Raw genomic sequence first — 19302 nt, forward strand, 5'->3', positions numbered from 1 at the left:
GTAGTAGAAAGCATAGTAGTTCCTAACTGCTAAAAGTCTGTCATTTCATGCTGACTTCTTAGCATCTAAGATCTGATTGCATGACATTCATTCTCATTTAAGTATGCATTTTTTAAAAAGTAATCTAAACTGCAACAGTTTATTGAAAAACTCAGGAATTTAAAAAAGAAATCAGGAGGAAACTCATAAAGCAAAAAATAAAGATCTGTTAATCCTTTAAAAGGCACAATTAGTTTATTTTCTATAATTTCACATTTTCAGAAGACAGTAAAAATATGTAGCTGTCTTTGAATGAGTCCTGAAAATAACTTTTTGTAATATGAATTCTTGCATTTAAAAGCTAGTTCTACTGACAAAGGATATTAGAATAAACTATAACATATCTATAAAAACCATAGCACAAATATAATGATCTTTTGCAGGTATTTTGGCAAGCTTCTCTGAAAGCATAGAGCTTCTGGACATACATTTAGAATTAACACCACAGAGGGAAATTTCAGAATTAAGAACAAAAAGGTAAAGTGTATTTTCCAGATTAATACTTAACATAGGCACCAATGAACCATAAAACGCCCCAATGCAAATGTCCATTAAGGGTCAAACAGCAAAAATCTCCCTCATGATCTGAATTTCAGTTTTTCATGTTTGTGTTCAAGCAGTTGTTGTCCTTCATTTCTGCCTGTAGCTATTAATGACTCACAATTTTCAGACAGTTACTTGGCCACTGAAGATATTTTTAGATTTTTTACAACTTCTTTTAAATGGCAAAGCAATCCAAGTAGATTAATCAAAGTAGTTAGGTGCCTTCAGTTTTTTTCAGTGATGTGTCCAGAAGTCATTGGTGTTTCTTATTTAAGAGATATTTTAATACATCAAAAGAATGCATAACAAGTGCAGCATAGCAACAACAAAAAGGTTAAAAATTGTGCATCAGATGAACTGTACCATGATCAACAAGGAAAAACACAGACAGCTCTACAGTGCTTCATTACAAACACAGCTGTTAAACCGCAACCTAACTACAGTTAAAATTCCTCATAAATTTAGGAAAATCAATGATACTACTTTGTTTTTATTTAAGTGTCAAGAGTATATCTTAAGACATCTCTTCGGCAGAGGAAAAAAAAGAGTTGGGTCAACCCTCCCCTAACTAGAGGTGACTGGAAAAAGGCATCTTCCACTACAAGTATTACCACGTTGGGGGAGGGAGGTGCATGTGATTGTTTTTTGTTTGGTATTGTGGGGTTTGGTTTTGTTTTAACTCAAGGGAAGGAGTGAGAAGTAATTTTTGAAGAATACAAATAAATCTATGTGAAACAAACATATTGAGAGTAAGTTCTCACCTAAAAAAAAAAAAAACTCATCTGCGCACGATCAGTTAGACACTGATCCTAAACATATTAAAGCTAGTATGAAATGTTACTCCAGAGGACTCTTAGCTGAGTGGGAACATTTCTACAACAGTCAAAGAAATCTAAGTTTTACTTCAAATTGCACTCACTCCCAGTTGCTAAGATACATCCATCAGAATGTCACAAACATGATCAGGAAAGACATCCTGAAGAATGAGCCTGAGAACACTATATGCTGCTTGCAATTTGCAAAGAAAAATAAAGATAAATTAGTGAAAATGTTTACTACAACTGCAATGCTCACTACTTCATATTTAGCAAACTCCATGTTCCCCTCTCCTAGTAGAGGACGATTTATGCCTTCCACCTACACTGAGCATAAACCAGTAAATCTGAGAGGAGTGGAGCTTTAAGAAAACAATCAATAATAAAGTCAATGAAGGGTTACCTCTGCATTATTGTAAAAAGCTGTACTATTTTTTTCTTGCACATCTTCTCCACGTGCTGTGAAGAAAGTCAAAGGGTAGAAATCTTTGTGTGCTGGCTGCTTTCCACTTGCCATCAATTTGCCTTCATAGAAAAGTTCAGATGTATAACTGTAACAAGGCAAAACAATAAAATGTGGAGTCCACAAATGAGTTCACTGATAAAATATGCAAATCTCACTGATAAAATATGCAATCACAAAATACTTCATAAGGAAAACAGAACCACTGATTACTATTCAGCCTCTTCAAGTGATTTCTCTGAACTGGTATTTCTATACTACAGACAGAGTAGAAGACACTAAAAATATGCTTTTCCAACACTTTTTTTTTTTTTTTTACGAAGGCAGTATTTTCTTCTAATCTAAATCACAAGGTTATGAACATACTCGCTAATGTTTCACTCAGAAATTCTGGTGGCTTGAAACTAGGCAAAAGGAACACCTGCAGTCTGACCCTCGTTATTCCCCAGTCTGGTTGGACAATGAGCCTGCTTAAATCACTTAAGAGTTGCTGAACTTGGAAGATAAATTTACTAAAGATTCCATGCATACTGAGCACAGTGCAGGCCAAACATTCCGTTTTCAAGCAAGCTTTTCCTCTCTGACTTCTACTCCAGATCAATCTATGTTGTTAGTCACCAGAAATGCAACCAGAACATACGTTCTCTGCTGGTAGCAGCCATTACAGAAGCTGGATGACTGAAAAAAGAAATGAGGCAAGAACTACTTTCATGGTGAAAAGTTGGAGGGAAGTAGGCAAACTTATTGGAACAAGACAAAAAGCCAGCGAGAAGAGCCTGCAGATAACAATCAGTAGTACTGTTAAGTACTGTATACTATCACATGCGCAACAGAGCTAAAATAAAAGTACTGGCTTTCATTAATTAGTGAATTCTGGTATAATCTAACTTTTGAATGCTCAGCCTCCAACCTTAACGTTCTTCAGATACAGCTCTACACATGCAGTAACATGAATGCAGCCTGACATGAAGACAACAAAAGCAGGAGACTGTGCAGTCAGTGGGCCCACCAAGTTCTTCCAGGCTTCCAACTGTTGTAGCTTAAGTAAGTAACTGGTCATGGAAAAGATAAAGAAACTAGTCTGTCACCAAATGATCAAACTGCAGCACACTCCTGACCAAAACTGGTTTACACTGGACAACCCTGAAGAAGCAGCAGTCCACTGCTGCCACTAAGCAAATTAATTTCTTTAATTAATTTCTTCTGCAAATTAATTCTTAGTAATGAGTTCTCATTAAACAATAAAACACCGTTTCTACAAGGACTGTTTTTTTCCTATTACTGCTCCAAAGTCAGGCTGAACTAATGGCTTGTTCTTTCCTTAATTTCTTTTAATGTCTTTACTTCAGTTAGGTAGGTGTGATTAATCAGCCCACCATGAACCATCTTCCTACACTTATTTCTGTCTTCAATGCCATGGTCCCATTTGTCAGGGGAAATTCCACATTATGAAAAAAGTGACTTGAGACAATCTCCTAAATGGACCACCATCAGAGTATTTAGCAGGCTTCACTTCACACAGCAATATTTCTAGTGGTATTGGGCACACTGGACTTCCACTAGATAGCCGACTAGTCCCAGTGGTATTTCTGCAATTCTTACCTCACTGTACAACACAACGGATCCTTCTAGGAACTCACTGTCTGAACTTCAACTGCTGAAGTGAATTTTCATGATCTGAGGCAAATTTCATGGAAGTGATCTCTAACCAAAAGCTGAAACGATCCCTTCCTTTTCAGATTCTCTCTCATTTCAAACTTATAATTTCAAGAAATGTGTAAGAAATTTAGCATCACTCAGTCTATAATTACAAAGTCCATAAAATGAAGACAGAACAAGCTGTGTAACAAAATATGTTACATTCTCACTTTTGATTCCCCAGAGCACTTAAATACTTCTGCTTTTGCTTTGAACATGGTGATAACCTAATTAGTATGACTGAATACCAACATAAGATTCCTCAGCATATATTTGAGCCAGGATTTAAACCTTAGCATTTTTCCCCATGATAGCACTTATTCTTTCTAGCATGGCTCATGGATGAGCTCACTATACTAGCAGCCATTAGTTTATAACAGCATAAAAATGCAAACCCACTTATAAATGTGTCCTGAAAGAAGTAAAAAAACACAACAGGAAAGAAATACACGCAAAATATGACCTACTTTTTCTGTCCATAGTTGTATATCTGTATGTTCCTTACATTGCACATAGCTTACCAAAATAATCCAGTGCAGTAATTCTAAAATTCTGAAACAGTTCAAAGAAACACAAACCCTATATAATGTACTGAATAACAGTTAAAAGTTAGCTCTTCTTTGCCTTAGTGTGCAAGTCTTGCAGCCAAAGCATCCCCACCTGAATGAGGGGTCTGTAATACAACTAACTTAACCCCTGGTGTCTGTTTTAGGAGATCAAATTTCAACCTTGCAACAAAGAATTACTATACTAATTAACTTTGAAACAACTAAGATATCATTACAGAAACATGTAATACTTCTCTCTTCACTCAGCTGTGCTTGGCTCAAAAGTTTTGCTCACTCACAGCTGTCCAAGAAACACATGATACAGTGAAAAAGTTCACACCTACTTGATGATAGCTTCATGGGAGCGATAGTTCTCACACAGCAAGATCCTGCACGGAAATTCTGCAGGGTAGTGCTCATAGAGCCGATCAAGCAATGAAACATGAAGGTTTCTTTCCCTGGCAAATTCACTGTAGACAAAAGGACTGAGCTGTAATAGACACACACATACAAAGAAAATGTAACTAAATATGTGCACTTGGAATTTCATGCTCCCAACATATGTATTTTGTATCAAAAAGAAAACCTTACTTTTACTGTACATTCATAGAAATGCCCATTCATACTGTAAAAGTGACAAAAGACCAGCATTCTCTTAAAGGAACAATAAAACATTCAGTAACTATGTAAAGAGGAGAGAAGAACCCTTATAGCTAAGTTTTTTCTGTGTGTCCTGCACAGATTAGTAACTCCAAGCAGAGAGCCGTTTGACAAAACGAAACAAAACACAAAAAAAAAGTGTTTTGATTGACATTACAACATTACTCTGAAAATCATGTTACAATTAAGTTACTACCACAAACAGTACAGATCAGAAAATATAGAAATTTGTAACACAATTTTTAAAAGTTAAATGGAAAGAAATTAAAAAAAAATAAAACAAAGCCAAACAAACTAAAACCCAAGGAGCCTACTTACTATTACAGTAAATACTACTAGGCTTGTTTAACAATAAAAACACCATCTAGTACAGAAGGAAAAATAGAACCAAAGATGGTAAAAAAAAGATTTTTAAAATAAAATTTTTAAATGTAGAAATTACACTAATCTACTTTGTCATTCTGAATACCTATGATTTGGATCCTGAGTTTGAGTTTCACTTCCAATAAATATTAGTTTTCAAAATTTAAACAGGAGATACTTCATAGAGTAGCTTCTGTAAGAACCTGAAAGAACAGCTCTTTACACACGTAGCCTGGGACTCACAGGCCAAGTCAAGACTCCAGCCATCCAGCTGCGCTGATGTGATCTACTCTGAAGTGGTAAGAATTCCAATGTCTTAAAAAGCACCTTTCAGATCTGTATTTAAAAAGCACTATCCCAGTCGTCGGGATTACTATTATCAAGACTTGAAATGATCTAGTAGTATCAAATTACAGGTGGCAACACTATTACTTTGCCAAAGCAAATATCCACTCTATTGCTATTGTGACATGTCAAGAGAATTAAAGGGAAATCTATAAAAACAAATATATCTGGTCTAAATTAACAAAGCAAGTGAAGTTGACTTTTCCAAGCATGCTTTCTCATGCCGACAAGCTGCAAAATGACATGCATGAACAGCGTTTTAAACCCTGAATCAAGCAATTCCTAGGCACATCACAGTACCAAAGGCACTGGTTACTTCCACTTTCCTATTTCTTACTTGTTCAAATCCTTACCAGATTATAATGCTTCTAATAAAAAAGTTGTCTAAATCATAATACACATTCTCCCTATTCTTCAATTTTTTTAAAAATCAACAGCGAATACCAGTCATAAAAAATAGCAGAAACTCCTATCCTGACTGTAATAATATCTACCCCCACATTTTATGCAAATAACATCCCTTGAATTTTCTTTGGCTTCCCCATCTGTTATATGACCAGTAAAATTTATGCATTTCCCTCTTTGAAACAGAATTTTACTTGCATATAGTTCAGTGGTTAAGCAGGCCCAAATCCGTTCTGTCACATATTTCCTATGTAACCTTGGACAAATCCCATGCTTTTTGCCTCTATTCCCTTAGTGTAAAATGGAGACAACAGCATATTCCCACTTAGTAGAAAATGTGTGAGTCTACGTTAGAGATTATGAGGCATTCACATACCACAGAAATTTGAAGCAGATAAATAACTTAAATATATAAATACAAATATTGTATGGACACATTTTACATTCAAAAATTCTATAGCATTTACCTGCATATGGTCTCCAGCCAAGACAATTCTTGTGTTTTTATTAGCTAATGCTAGAGGCATGATAGTTTCACACTCCATAGCTTGCGCAGCTTCATCTAATAGAATGTGTGTAAAAAAACCTGTAAAACAGAGTTATCAGCAAATAAATGAAACTTGAAATATGATAAAATCAAGTGATAACAATACAAGATACTGTACTGAAAGTTCTGTATTCTGATACTAACCAAAACTAGAAAAAATTCAGTATGGCTTATACAAGTTAATTTCTAGCAACTACTAGAAACCATACAATTTTCAAATCCATCAAATGACCAACAGTGGTCAGCTGACTGCCAGTAACATTAGCAACAGTCCACAGATCTGCCTTTTTCTTCTGATACATGCGAAGTTAAACAAGTGTTTTATATGAGTTTTCCTTATACCAAAAGGAAACATCTCTTAGCAGACCTCCCTCGGTAGCTTCTCAAACCTGAAAATCTTTTCATCACCATGAGGCCTGAAGAGCTTTGGACAATGACAATGAAAAGGCCTTCCTCGTGTACTTGAGTCCTATTAACTATTTTATATACTAAATTTCCCATTAAAATTGCACACATACCTGAGCACTTTGCTGGTTATGGGCTTTAAGGAATGTTGGGGGGAAAAAAGGAACAGAAGTTGAAGGAAAACTTAAATTCAATCTTATGATAATATTGGACCAAAAGGTTTGTTGGGTGGGTGGGAATCTATGCACTGGATAACATGCACTTGAAAAAAATTGGGCCACAGTAGACTTGTATTTTATGAAATGTAAATTCAGGATAGGTATAGAAGAGAAGTGGTTATATACATTGGCATATATTAAGATTTAAACCAAAGTATTAGAGGACTTACTGTACCATCCAATTAAGATTATATATATAAAAATGTAGCAATTTTGTTTGGAAAACATGAATTTCATACAGCTGCACACATATTACTATGGTATGACTGTACACAGCTCATTGCCAAACAATGCAATTACTTCCACCTAAAAACCTGAAAATATTTACCATAAATTCAATATTAGTTTTGTCTATTGTAACAAATGACAAAACATAGACATAAAAAACTGACTGTAACAACTTCTGTAAAGAAATTCTACATTCTCCAAAAAGCATATGGATTTCAATTGGAGATCAAGAAAACAATAAACGCTAAGCAGCCTCTACCCCCAAAAAATCAGTCTAATATATTTCAGTTTAGAAAACAACCCTATAAGTATCACATTAACATAACATGGGCTTGTTTGTGTGGGAGTTGTTTGCAAAACTAAACAATTTACAAAACAAGAAAAAAAGCTCTCTGCATACACTTATGCTTACATGCTCCACTGAGTAATGACCTTAACGAGCATAATATTCAAAGACAGAATCCCAGACAGAATTTTCCCTCTTGGATCTCAGAAACACTAGATCACAGACAGTACTGTTTATTTTTTTTTTTTTTTTAAATATGGGAAAAACAGAATAAACAAAAAGTTAATTTGAATGTCAGCAGATTACAGCTTTGTAATAAGCATTTATTTGTAAAAAAAATGACACCATTTTAAGATAATCGTTTATTTTCTTTGTTTTTCAACAGTTCAATGAATTGCGTAAGTAACTGACACTGGTAAGAGGAAGATAATTCTCAAGTATGGACACTTCTTGTTTAGAAATTATTTTACCTGGTTCAAGATCCAGTTGACATAGATACTGTGATGTGTTTAAAGTAACAACTACTACTCGTTGCTTAAGAATGTCTTCTTTTTGTGGCATCTGAAAGGTGGAATGTGTGCTTGAAATCAAACAGTACTGATGCACAACTGGGTGGACAGTCTTTACCCAGCGATTTCTGAAATATACCCTAGAAAAGAAAAAGGGGGCTTATTTTCTATACAGTCTAAACACAGTGACAGCGTAATATTTAAAATGTCAATATTCTGTTTTCTGGTAAATAAGCATAATCTTCAGGAAGTAAAACATCACAACTATGCAGAATTACATGCTAAAATACGCTAGAATGTCTTGGACTACTTTCCATTATTTGCTGCAGTGCAATACCACATACATGAACAGTTACCAAGGATTAATTCACATATGGAAATCTTTAAATTCTTCACACCTTTAAGTTCTGTGACCCTCACATCAATGTCTTTCATTTTAAACTATCAGTAAACTCATTTTAAAGAAATATTTCCTCAGCTGAAATATAAATATAGCCTATAGTTTTGGAACTGACAGAGCTGCAGTGGTCTGCACATTTCATCAACTGAAGCCATAGGATCTTTAAAAAAAAATTTCCAAAAACATTAATAAAATCCTGTACTTCCTTTTACACATACTATATGTCTTCTGAGATCAAAGCTCCCAACAGGAAGTATGTTCATCTTTTTATCATGCAGGGTCATAATTATGATACACTGTATAAAAGAACAAGAAAACAGTGACAAAAAGGATGGCTAGAGTCTAAAATATGAAGACATTGTCTGCAAAGCACTTCAAATATCTTTCCGTGACACAAGATTATTTTAATCACCATATCATGAGATCAGTGATGAATTTTTCTTAAAAAGTGATGAAATGTTACGGGCAGTCTAGCTAAATGGAAGAGGAACAGGGAAGACACAAAGACTATGCCCCAGAAAACAGATAACATAACTCCACAGAGGTATATAGAACTATACCAAAGCACACCAGCTGAGGATCTGCATAAAGATGTCAAAGGGCTTCTCTGTGGGGTGTTCCTCAAAAATATAGTCTATATCAAGTAAGAACTGTGAATCTAAAGTGGAACCTTTAAACTACAGGAAACCACTGTACAGGTATTTAGAACTAAACTTATTTGAATTTATTTCCAAAGCAAATTACGATTAAATGATTTAAACTAATTTCAGTTCTAAATATGGGATTTAATGCTGTTTGGTTTATCTATTAATTATTTATTTCTCTTGCACCCATATTACAAATCCCAAATCATTCAAAGTATTTAGAAAAGTGTAATTATGTACTGAAGTGCAAAACTGGCTGGACTTTGGAAATCACATGTCCACCCACATTTGAAAATTACATCTCGGTTCCATATAACGTGAGAGAAACAATTATTAGGATTATAATAATTTTGGTTTGTGAAAATACAATGTCCATTTTGGATAATAAGCACAAAATGAAACGCAAAGAGGTGCAAAGGCTCTCAGTATTCTGAATGGCTTTTTAATTTGACAACACAACCAACCAAAATTGACACTTCATGACCAAAGGTAACTCCAGTTAAGACTGGGTTCAGTGCAGGAACAAACAACGCACTCCTGAGTCACACTCAGAACAAGAACCTTCTAATGCTACCCCAATATATTTATTTATCAGCCATCAAACTGATAAGCTTTATTTAATAAGCTGTTATTACATTGATGTAACAACACAAAATCGTGGCCTAATAGCTAGGACAAGGGAGTAGGAGCAAGATAACCCCTGCTCTATTTATCCCAGCCATTCAGTCAGCTCCCATATGATTCAGTTTCTCAATCTTAACTGAGGGTGATACTTACCTACCATCTCACAGAAGTACTGTGAGGATTAATGAGTTTATTGTGAATTTATGTTTGTAAAGCACTTTGAGATTCTTAGATGAAAGGTGCTATTGAAATGCAAAATATTATGGTTATTAGACATTATTATACCATGCACTGTCTTTTATTACAAAAATTCAACTATGTGTGACTCACAGATTGGCTGACAGCATTTCAAACTGCATTGCTGCTTACCCATTAATTTCTTTTATTTTGATGTGAGATCAAAAAGGTATCCCAGAGCTGTTATTCACCACTGGCATAAAAAGACCTGACAGATGTGACTACTTCAAAAATGTCGTGATATAAGGAAGCCACACTGAACAAGGGATTTCTTTCTCAGGTGCAATTTGCGGTAATAAAATCTCCTGTAATTTCATTATTAGGATTTTTTTTCTTAGAGGAACCCATTACAAAAATGAGTTTTACCAGCTTAACACAGATCATAACGTATTACCCTACAGCATACCCTTAACTTCTGATTAAACAAGCAGCTAACCTTCTAATCTTAATACCTGCATAAACAAAGTACTTGAATGCCAGCAGAGTCAGGCAGTTACGAATCGAAACAGTCATTAGTACCTGCAACACATTAGTGTGCAGCTACAGGTAGGAAGATGATCAAAAACTGCAGCTACAAAACCAAAACCCAGCCACAGCTCATGTGAAACTATTTACTCACATCACGTGCCTCACATGAAGACTTTAATTCTGGAGAAATTAAAACTTCGAAAGCTAAAGTTTACTCAAACCACAGGCAGTGAAATTACTAGCAAATACATAGAGAACCACAATGAAATGGAAATCCCAGAAGATTATAGATTAGGGATTTTTGCAAACAAAAGCACTGAATATATCCACAATACTCACTAATGCTGGGTTAACATGGACAGAATCTGCATTTCACACGGAAATGCAGACCACCTTCATTTCTAAATGTGGCATCTGGCTATCTACAACAAAAGCCTTCATTTCTGTGGACCTCTAGCCAGTGAGTCGAAGAATGGAACAAACTATCAGCTAACCCATCTCTGTTTCCATTAACTTTCCAGCCATTATATCAAAATCTAGATTTGCCCAAATATTTCTACTAAATGTTAGTCCATCTGAGTATTTCCTCATCTTTCATGTTTTGTTTCATTGATGAAGTTCCACTGAAGTATCTAGCTGTACAACAGACTACTTGCAAAAGTAGTGAATTTGTATCAGTAATTAAGTTTCACAATCATTTCCTTGTTCGTGTTTCAGGCTGGGATTGATCCTAAATCACTTAAAATACACTTCTAATAGCTAATAAAGGGGGAGTCTAGAGTCAGAACCTCTGAAGGAGGCTAAACAGAGTTTCATTTGCATGCCCATCCTACAAAAGTGACTTACACTTCTCATGACTCCTTACAGAGTGAATGAGCCCTAAATTTAAGCTCTTCAAAACTTCTTTTCCCAGTTCCAAACTGAAAAACACTAACTCCTCCTAGTTCTTGATAAAAAGGCCACAATGCTCCCTTCAGGCTGTGTTCCAAAGAACTCTCCTTGAACAAACTCCAATCCCAGCTCCTCAGACTGTGTTATTTCTCACCTGAAATCCCTCAAGTAAAAAGAACACAGAAACGTAGACAGAAAAGAACCTAGCAGTCTAATTTCATGCCTCTGTTAAAAAACCATTATGAAAACAACCAAAACAAAAAAATCCCACAAAACCAAAAAATATCTAAGTAGTCCCAAGAAACCTCAAGAAAACTTTGATAGCACCTGATTTACCTCTTCCATTTCTTTTAATCGACATCCAAACAGAGGCTTATGCTCAGAAACAAGTACGTTCCTTAGGATGAAGAAAATATGTGAAGAACCTGTCTTACAACTTGAAAGTTAACTTTTTTAACCAATATTCCTTGGAGGATGGCATAAGATAGAAGTTAGAGTTTCAAGAAAAAAAATGTAATTGGCTAAAGAGGCATTTATTTTACAAACTAACATTTTATAAGATAAAATTTGTACCATTTTCAGTACAAGAACTTTACTCCAGGCAATTTGGAAAAAGGGGCAATGGTCCTTTGAAACCTGCTGGTTTTTTGTTTGGGGTTTTAATTCAAACTCTGTTTTGCTCTGACTGATTAGTTTTTATAGTCGGGGTATCTCCTGAAGCTAGCAGCCACACACTAAAGCTACCTTGTTTCAGGCTACATGCAGTACTTACACATCTATTTTACGATCAAAATATTTTTGAAATGAGCTGGAGAGGTTTCAGCTATTTTAAACAGAACCACCTATTTTCCGACATTGCTGAGCTGATAGTCAGCAATAACATATTTAAATAAAAATAAAAATACTGAAAATCAAGATAAAAGCAGCATCAACCTCTTTCCTTTTCCCTCAGTATTACATACAAAACCAGCATATGGATGTAATTAAATTTGAAATATGCAAGTAAAATAATAAACAGTAGATACCTCAACCACTGTATGCCCAGAAACCTGCAGAGAAACTGCTTCTCTCTGCTTCCTAGATCTTGACTGGAGTGTTTAGGAGATGCAGATAATCTGAACTATCTAGCTACAGCGCCCACCTCCTGAGGACTCCAGCAGTTGATGGAGAGAGACAAGCACATCCACAGGGTAAAAGGGTATACAAATTAGGAGCCAATTAATACCTCTTACCATTCTGACTCACTGGCTAAAGGTGCCTGGTTCTCCAAACTTAAAGTCAAGTGACTTAGAACTTAACAGGAGGCTCTTTCCTCCTAACTGTAGATTAGGGTGTTTTGTTTTGTTTTTTTTTTTTTTTTTCTTTCAGAAACACTTCTGCCTTAATTTATGTAAGTATAACAAAATTGTTTCAATGTCAAGTTTCTTCAGTAAGAGTCAGGTTTTGGAGTGTGCCCCTAATACATTTGAATCATCTAATCAAACCCAAGGGCATTTCTTTTTTTCTGGGTTTGAATTTGTTTATGGGCATCAGGACTATTAGAATTTGGCCTTCAGGCTTCATTGGCATTTTATTTAGGTGCAGAACTTAAGACATAAATTCTCAGTGTTCATTTTGACTTTGCATTTTCCAAAGGGCATAGATATTTTGTTCGGAAATAATATGAATTTATAACATGATATTTAAACAAAAAACCCAAACCCTTAGGCTTTAAACTTCCATGGTGCATCACAGACAGGATGATTTACTTAGTGTATGTCTGACCCACAGAAATTTACAGAAATGTTTAGACAGTTCTCAGTCAGTTCTTAGTCAGTGTTAAATAATTAAGCTTTCCTTCTTTAAAAACAACATAAACATTATTGTGCTCCCCACTGAGCTATGGTAACATTTTTAGTAAGGACAATATTCAGCCAACCTGTCACTGTAGCGTAAATAACGAAAAAAAACTAAAGCAAACTGTTCAGCCATTTCGAAACACATCAAACTCTGCAAGTAGCACATCCAGCTTTGATTAATTAACTGCTTCTACTCGATGTTTCATTTAAAATATTGCAAGAGGCTCAGAGCACCCTGTTTAAACTAACAGTGGTGATTTTAATTTGAAAATATATCTTGACAACAGTCAATAAGAAAGGTAGCAGATCCATAATTAATTTTATGCTAGGAGTCTCACATATCTCTAGCTTGCAATTCAGATAAATTGACCCTTTAACTCCTGCCAGAACACACTGACATGCAGTTAAACTTGCAAATGACATATGCTTCTCAATTATATGCAATATTATTTATTTGAAAACATACATATTTGTGGATCCATAAATATATATATACACAATTCCAGAGGTGCCTCCATTTTCTAAAACTTTTTATAGAGGTATCATGACTATTTGAACAATATCATACGATCTACAGCAGGACTTTTTGAAGGTTTCATAACAAATACTATGACATTTATACTTAAATTCAAATATTCAGTGACTTTTAAATTATGTCCTGTAATTTTCTTGGTAAATATGTATATATTTTTTAATAATAAGAAAAATATCACTTTTGTTTATGTACGTTTTGCATAAGTATTTCTGACTGTACTATACAGACGAATACAGCACATAAAAGAAGGCAGCAAAAGCCTGGCAACCACAATAAAACTGTATTTTTTAACTTTAATTTCTTGCTCTGTTAAATCACACTTCAATACACCTGAAAGTGTCAATTACACACATTTTTTCCCACCGCAAAATTAACACACCACAATGCTTTTCATCACAAAGTGCTTTACAAATCACCTTAAGACAACCTGTGTTAAAATACAACCAGATCAAAGGTAACTTTAAAAAAATCAGCTGCCTTCTTTTCCTTGGCCAGAATCTCAGTGTCTGTAAAATGTCGCATGGCAACTAAAGCCAGCAAACCTAAGGAAATTTACATCTGTTGTAAATCTAGCCCTTTCACACAACTTCATTGGCTTTACTTACATTGCATAAAATAAGTCCAGGATGGCTTTTAATAGCTAGCAAGTAAACATACAGCATCATTTTCTTAGTAGTATAATAAACTCAGACACTGGCATTCAGAAAATGATGCCCATAATTTAAAAATTATATACCAAACTAGCAGTATACAGTGTATATTACGATTACTGCACAAAAGATTCCCAGGAGCAAGTTTCTGCCCCTAAATAAATACTCCTTAACTACTTTTATGCAAGTTTACCTTCCTTGCTCTTAAAAGTTTCCACCTCTTCTTCATTTTTTTCCTTACCTAATCTCCCCAGAATACCCATGGTAAGTACATTTAACCACATATACAATGACTTCAAACTGGTTTATCAGAAGAGGCCAAACTACTTTCATATGATTCTCGAAATATGCAGCTCCTATGACACCAAAATTTCTCTTCAAAAAGCCCAGTGGTTACCCCAGTTTCCAAATTATCATTGTGTGAGTCAAAATTTTCTGGAATTAAAATACAATTAAAGTTCATTTTATTTTATCATACTAGCTTTTAGAGGAGCACATCAAAAGTTTGCTCATTAGGAAAAACACATTTATCAATAGAATAATAAAAGCTTAAAAAAGGATGTCTTTATTTTTATTTAACAAGTGACCCAAAATTATGTTGACAATGTTTCACGTTCCTTTTAGTCTACGTTTTTAAAAGCACTGCTAGTAACGCCAATATGCTTTTAGGTTTTAAAAGTTCTTTAACCTTTTTTATAGACACCTTTTCTTAAGAATAGTATTTTATAGATACATAATAAGCCTTAAAAAGATACCTGAGAGGTCTTGCCTGGGGATTGCCTGCTTCTACATATGGATGTAAATAATCCTTTATGTAGAGATCAGCAGCACTATTAGAATGGGTGCAAATGAGAATCCTGCTGGAATAAATGGTGCAAATAAAAAAGCAATGAAGAAACAGAAAACAATTCAAAGCAGTAGAATACAAAAAAAAGGAAACAGTGGCCATCTTCCTGCACATTTGTCTTAATGAAACTAGTCACTAACCTGCCATAGTTTGCATGATTCAGCCCTTTAACTCAAATCCTTCACTTATGAAAAGATTTAAAGTTCAAACAGTTTTTCAATAATTATTTTGTGATTATTAATCTAGACTTGATTTTAAGCAAGGAACAGCTTTTATTATCTAGCATACTGCAAAGCTTTCCATGTCAAGCAAATCACAGTCATTCTATATATTGTCAAGTTTAATTAGTTTTGTTCTAAATGGAAAACACAGGCTAAGACTACAAAATTACTTTATCATTCAAAACAATGACGGATGGCTTTGGTTTTGTTTGTTTTTAAGCTGGATGGAAATTCTGTATTTCTACCTTTCACTTGAATTTAAGTAAAAAATTACATCTTCTCTGCTAATCAAATATCGCTCTATATTTAATGCCCCATCTCACCTAGTATCCTGCTGTTGGAGTATGTGCTTGACTGCCTGAGCCAGAGTGAACGTTTTTCCTGTCCCATAGGGACCGATGATAAGAACAGGAGGCAGTTGTATTGAAAGTGGAGTGGTGATAGCCAGAACAGCCTCTTTCTGCTTAGCATTTAGACGAGGGTCCAACTGCTCATCCCATTGTCTGTACGAAAGGAGGCAACAGAGTTTAAAAACAGAAGCTATGACAATCCACTGTTAGTCAGAAGTGAAATGAGGTAAGATTTCAAAAGCTCAAAGAAATTAAAGAGCCTATACGCTACTGTATGGATTGTGCCATTCTGAGGCACACTAAAATCAACTAATCTAGCAAACACAATCACATGCTTTAATCACAAAAATTTGATAATATTTGCAACAAATCATTGGGTGTTTTTTCAAAAGGAATCTAACTACTTCTCAATTTACATTATCTTGCCTAACAATAGTTAACCAGCATAGTACACATTTTACAGAAAGTATATGCTGCACCATCACCTGATAACAAAACCAAGTAGACATACAATGATTTTCTACTATTACTATGCAAAATGCAACATTAATTGTTTCTTCCCTGCAGTATTTACATTGTCAACTTTAAAAGTCAAAACTTATACAACCCCAGGGCTTGGTAAGTTATCTACAATTAAATTAAAAAAACAATTAAAAAACTAATGGCTACCAAATAACTACAAACTTCTCTTTACTCTTTTTTTTTTTTTTTTTGAGATCATTAAGGCACATACCTCTAATGGGGAAAGCAGTCTATAAAAAGGATTTTTGCTGTAACCAGCTAGTGATACCAGCATTAAGACGAAGATGCGTTCAGAAAATTCCAATGAGTATATGAGGTTAAAGATTTGTAGACACAGTTTTTAATATTGCCACTGACAGATTTAAAAGTAGACATGCATAGTAAAAAACACCTGTCACTGCTGCACATATGGCCATACTTTAGTAATGTGATCTGCTTTGGTACAAGCACTATGCTTCTCAGACTGGGAAAGCTTCTATTCAGTAGTAGTTAGCAACAGGGAGTAAAATCAAGAGGGAATTGACTGAATTCCTAACTTTTAAGACAGCTATGAACAACAAGCTGGCAGGAGACTAAGAAAAACTGAAAAGTAATAGGGACATAAAGCAAAAATAGAAGAAAAACAGAGGGAAAGACAGTTTTGAGTCAGAAGCACTGATTCTCAAGGTAGGGCAAACAGCCACCAGATGGAAAAAAACATGCTTATTACACTGACAAACTGAACTACAACCATTATATATATCATTTATGTATACAAAATATATAAAACATTACACAAATAATTATGTCAACTACAACCTATATGTAAATTTCTGTGAATTAAATTTACTGACATAAAACAGAGACGATAAAGCTCTAGCTTATTTGACCTACCTTTTTATTGAAATCACTGCTTACTTGCAAACTATTCTTAAACAGTATTTCCTTGTAAGATTCACTCAAAACTTAACTAAAACAGTGAACAGATTGCCAATTCACCTCCAGCTTAGCTTTGTAGTATAACTCTATGCAAAACCTATTCTTTCTGCCCATACTGTCAAAGCTTTGATGCATGCAGCAGTCATCCTCACACAGAACACTACTCTCACCCTTTTATCGTCTCTGTTCTTCCTACACTTCCAAAGACAAATTAAAATGTTTCCAGTAATTTTTGTCTTACATTATCTCGCTGTCTCAGGTTTCTGGACAGATCACTTTCCTTTTAATCCTTGAGCTATCTTCTGATTTATACTACATCACAATAACACTCTTAATTCTCACCTTCAAGACACCACAGGACTCCGCATGCTGTACAGCTATCACTTCCACATACTTCTCATTTCCCTGGTTTCTAAGTACAGAAACCTCATGCCCCTTTTATCCTTCCCTATGTACCAAGAGTACTGACCATATTCCCTGAGCAACAGAGACTCACATTTCTCTTGCCTCAGCTTCCTCTTCGAGACAAACTATTTTCACTGCATCACTGCACCAGCCTTAAGTTTCCTTAGAAGTATTTATATAACATAGTGGTTTATAATTTCATAAAGGAAACTGTAACACATGTATACAAAATCTCAGGACTGATTGCAAGTGCAATGCTGATCCTTCCAAGACTCATTTCCACACCTTTCTTTGTCATCCCCCTCAGTGGTATGTCCAAATTTGGGCTCATTGCATCAAATTCAAAAAGTACTAATGGATTGATCCTTGCAAATAGGAGTCTTCAGGCCTAAGATCCTGCACAGCTAACTCCTTGTAACTGGTATTTACATTCCTATAAAGTATCATGCATATTTGCAGTGAAGAACAGCAGAACACTAAATAACAATGGCAGATTTGTTTTCTACAGCTACAATATAGCCACAATGCCAATAAAACCACAGCTCAACCACAGGGGAAACCAATCAACAGATTCTAGTCCTCAGAGGATCACTTTTCTTGTTTTATTTAGAATGGTTTCACTCCCTTCTCTGAACCATCCTCACCATTAATGAAGAGTAACGCATGTTTCTTGTTCTAGGGCAGATTTCAGCCATCTGTTATGAGAAATTCAGTACTGCATTACCATATAATCTTTGATATTAAAGTGTTTGTATTTCTGTACCTGTTGGGACTCCAGGGTATGGTGGGAGTCATGCTGACATCTGGAAACAAAATACTGTTGTCCTTAATCCTGTCCAAGGCATAATGCATTTCACAGAGGGGTAAGCGATTTAACTGAAACTGAAGTTCAACCTGCAGTACAAAATAAATAAATGAAGAGGTGAACCAAGAGTGGTTAATTTAAAAAACACTCATTAGACTTTCTCCATATAATACATTTTTATCCTCCTGCAAACTAGTGACTCTCAGAAGAAAACAGAAAGTATCATTCTAAAGATTTACAACAAAATTAACTTTCTCCTTTTCTGCTTTGAAGCAAAGATAAATACAGCATTTACCCTAGTGTAATTTTGCTGTTTGACTTTTAATTTTTTTTCTGAAAGTACAGTGGAATCTAATTTGTAAAGAAAAGATGCTCTTGGAATTATTTAATACAAAAAATACTCCTGGAAAACAGTATTGTCCCAATCCACTGTTTTTTACAAATATAAGCTTCTACCCCTTATTTTAAGAACAACCTTGAAAAAGTGACAGGCCAAAAATTTTTACGGATCAACAGATGACATAAATCAGATGTGTGATCAGCAGAGATAAACCTCAAACATTATTTATTTCTAGTCAAACACTCTGAAATAATAGAACTCATAATTTATGTTCAATTATTAGGATTCTACAAAAGTTAATTTCTAACAATTAGTTGCTTATCAATAAATTAATTTTTTTTGTTCTCTCAATTATTTGTATTTTAATGCTAGTAAATAAAAGATAATGCCAACAAAATTCTGGTATAATGCCAGAAAGAACATGCAGAGCATATTAAAATCCCTGATTAAATTCAGAACTGAACAATGGATAGTGAAATTAGCTTATACATACATATACTAAAAGAGCAAAGAGAAAAACACATGCTAAATTTGA

General features: G+C 34.7%; 1 protein-coding gene across 5 annotated transcripts in view; it reads right to left on the bottom strand.

Annotated features, from left to right (window-relative positions):
- HELZ (helicase with zinc finger) overlaps positions 1-19302 on the bottom strand; it is a 93047-nt gene that overhangs the window by 28021 nt on the left and 45724 nt on the right. For 3 of the 5 annotated variants that reach the window (XM_042802534.1, XM_042802537.1, XM_042802538.1), the window contains 7 exons: positions 18386-18516; positions 15751-15930; positions 15115-15219; positions 8034-8212; positions 6347-6465; positions 4451-4596; positions 1801-1948 (listed from right to left, as the gene is read on the bottom strand). In XM_042802534.1, coding sequence (XP_042658468.1) covers positions 1801-1948; positions 4451-4596; positions 6347-6465; positions 8034-8212; positions 15115-15219; positions 15751-15930; positions 18386-18516 — 1008 coding nt within the window. The remainder of the gene's footprint in view (positions 1-1800; positions 1949-4450; positions 4597-6346; positions 6466-8033; positions 8213-15114; positions 15220-15750; positions 15931-18385; positions 18517-19302) is intronic. The other 2 variants (XM_042802535.1, XM_042802536.1) reach the window with 2 other exon arrangements.

This window comes from Tyto alba, unplaced genomic scaffold, assembly GCF_018691265.1.
Source record: "Tyto alba isolate M040663 unplaced genomic scaffold, T.alba_DEE_v4.0 Super-Scaffold_39, whole genome shotgun sequence".
In the NCBI taxonomy this organism is placed as follows: Eukaryota; Metazoa; Chordata; class Aves; order Strigiformes; family Tytonidae; genus Tyto; species Tyto alba.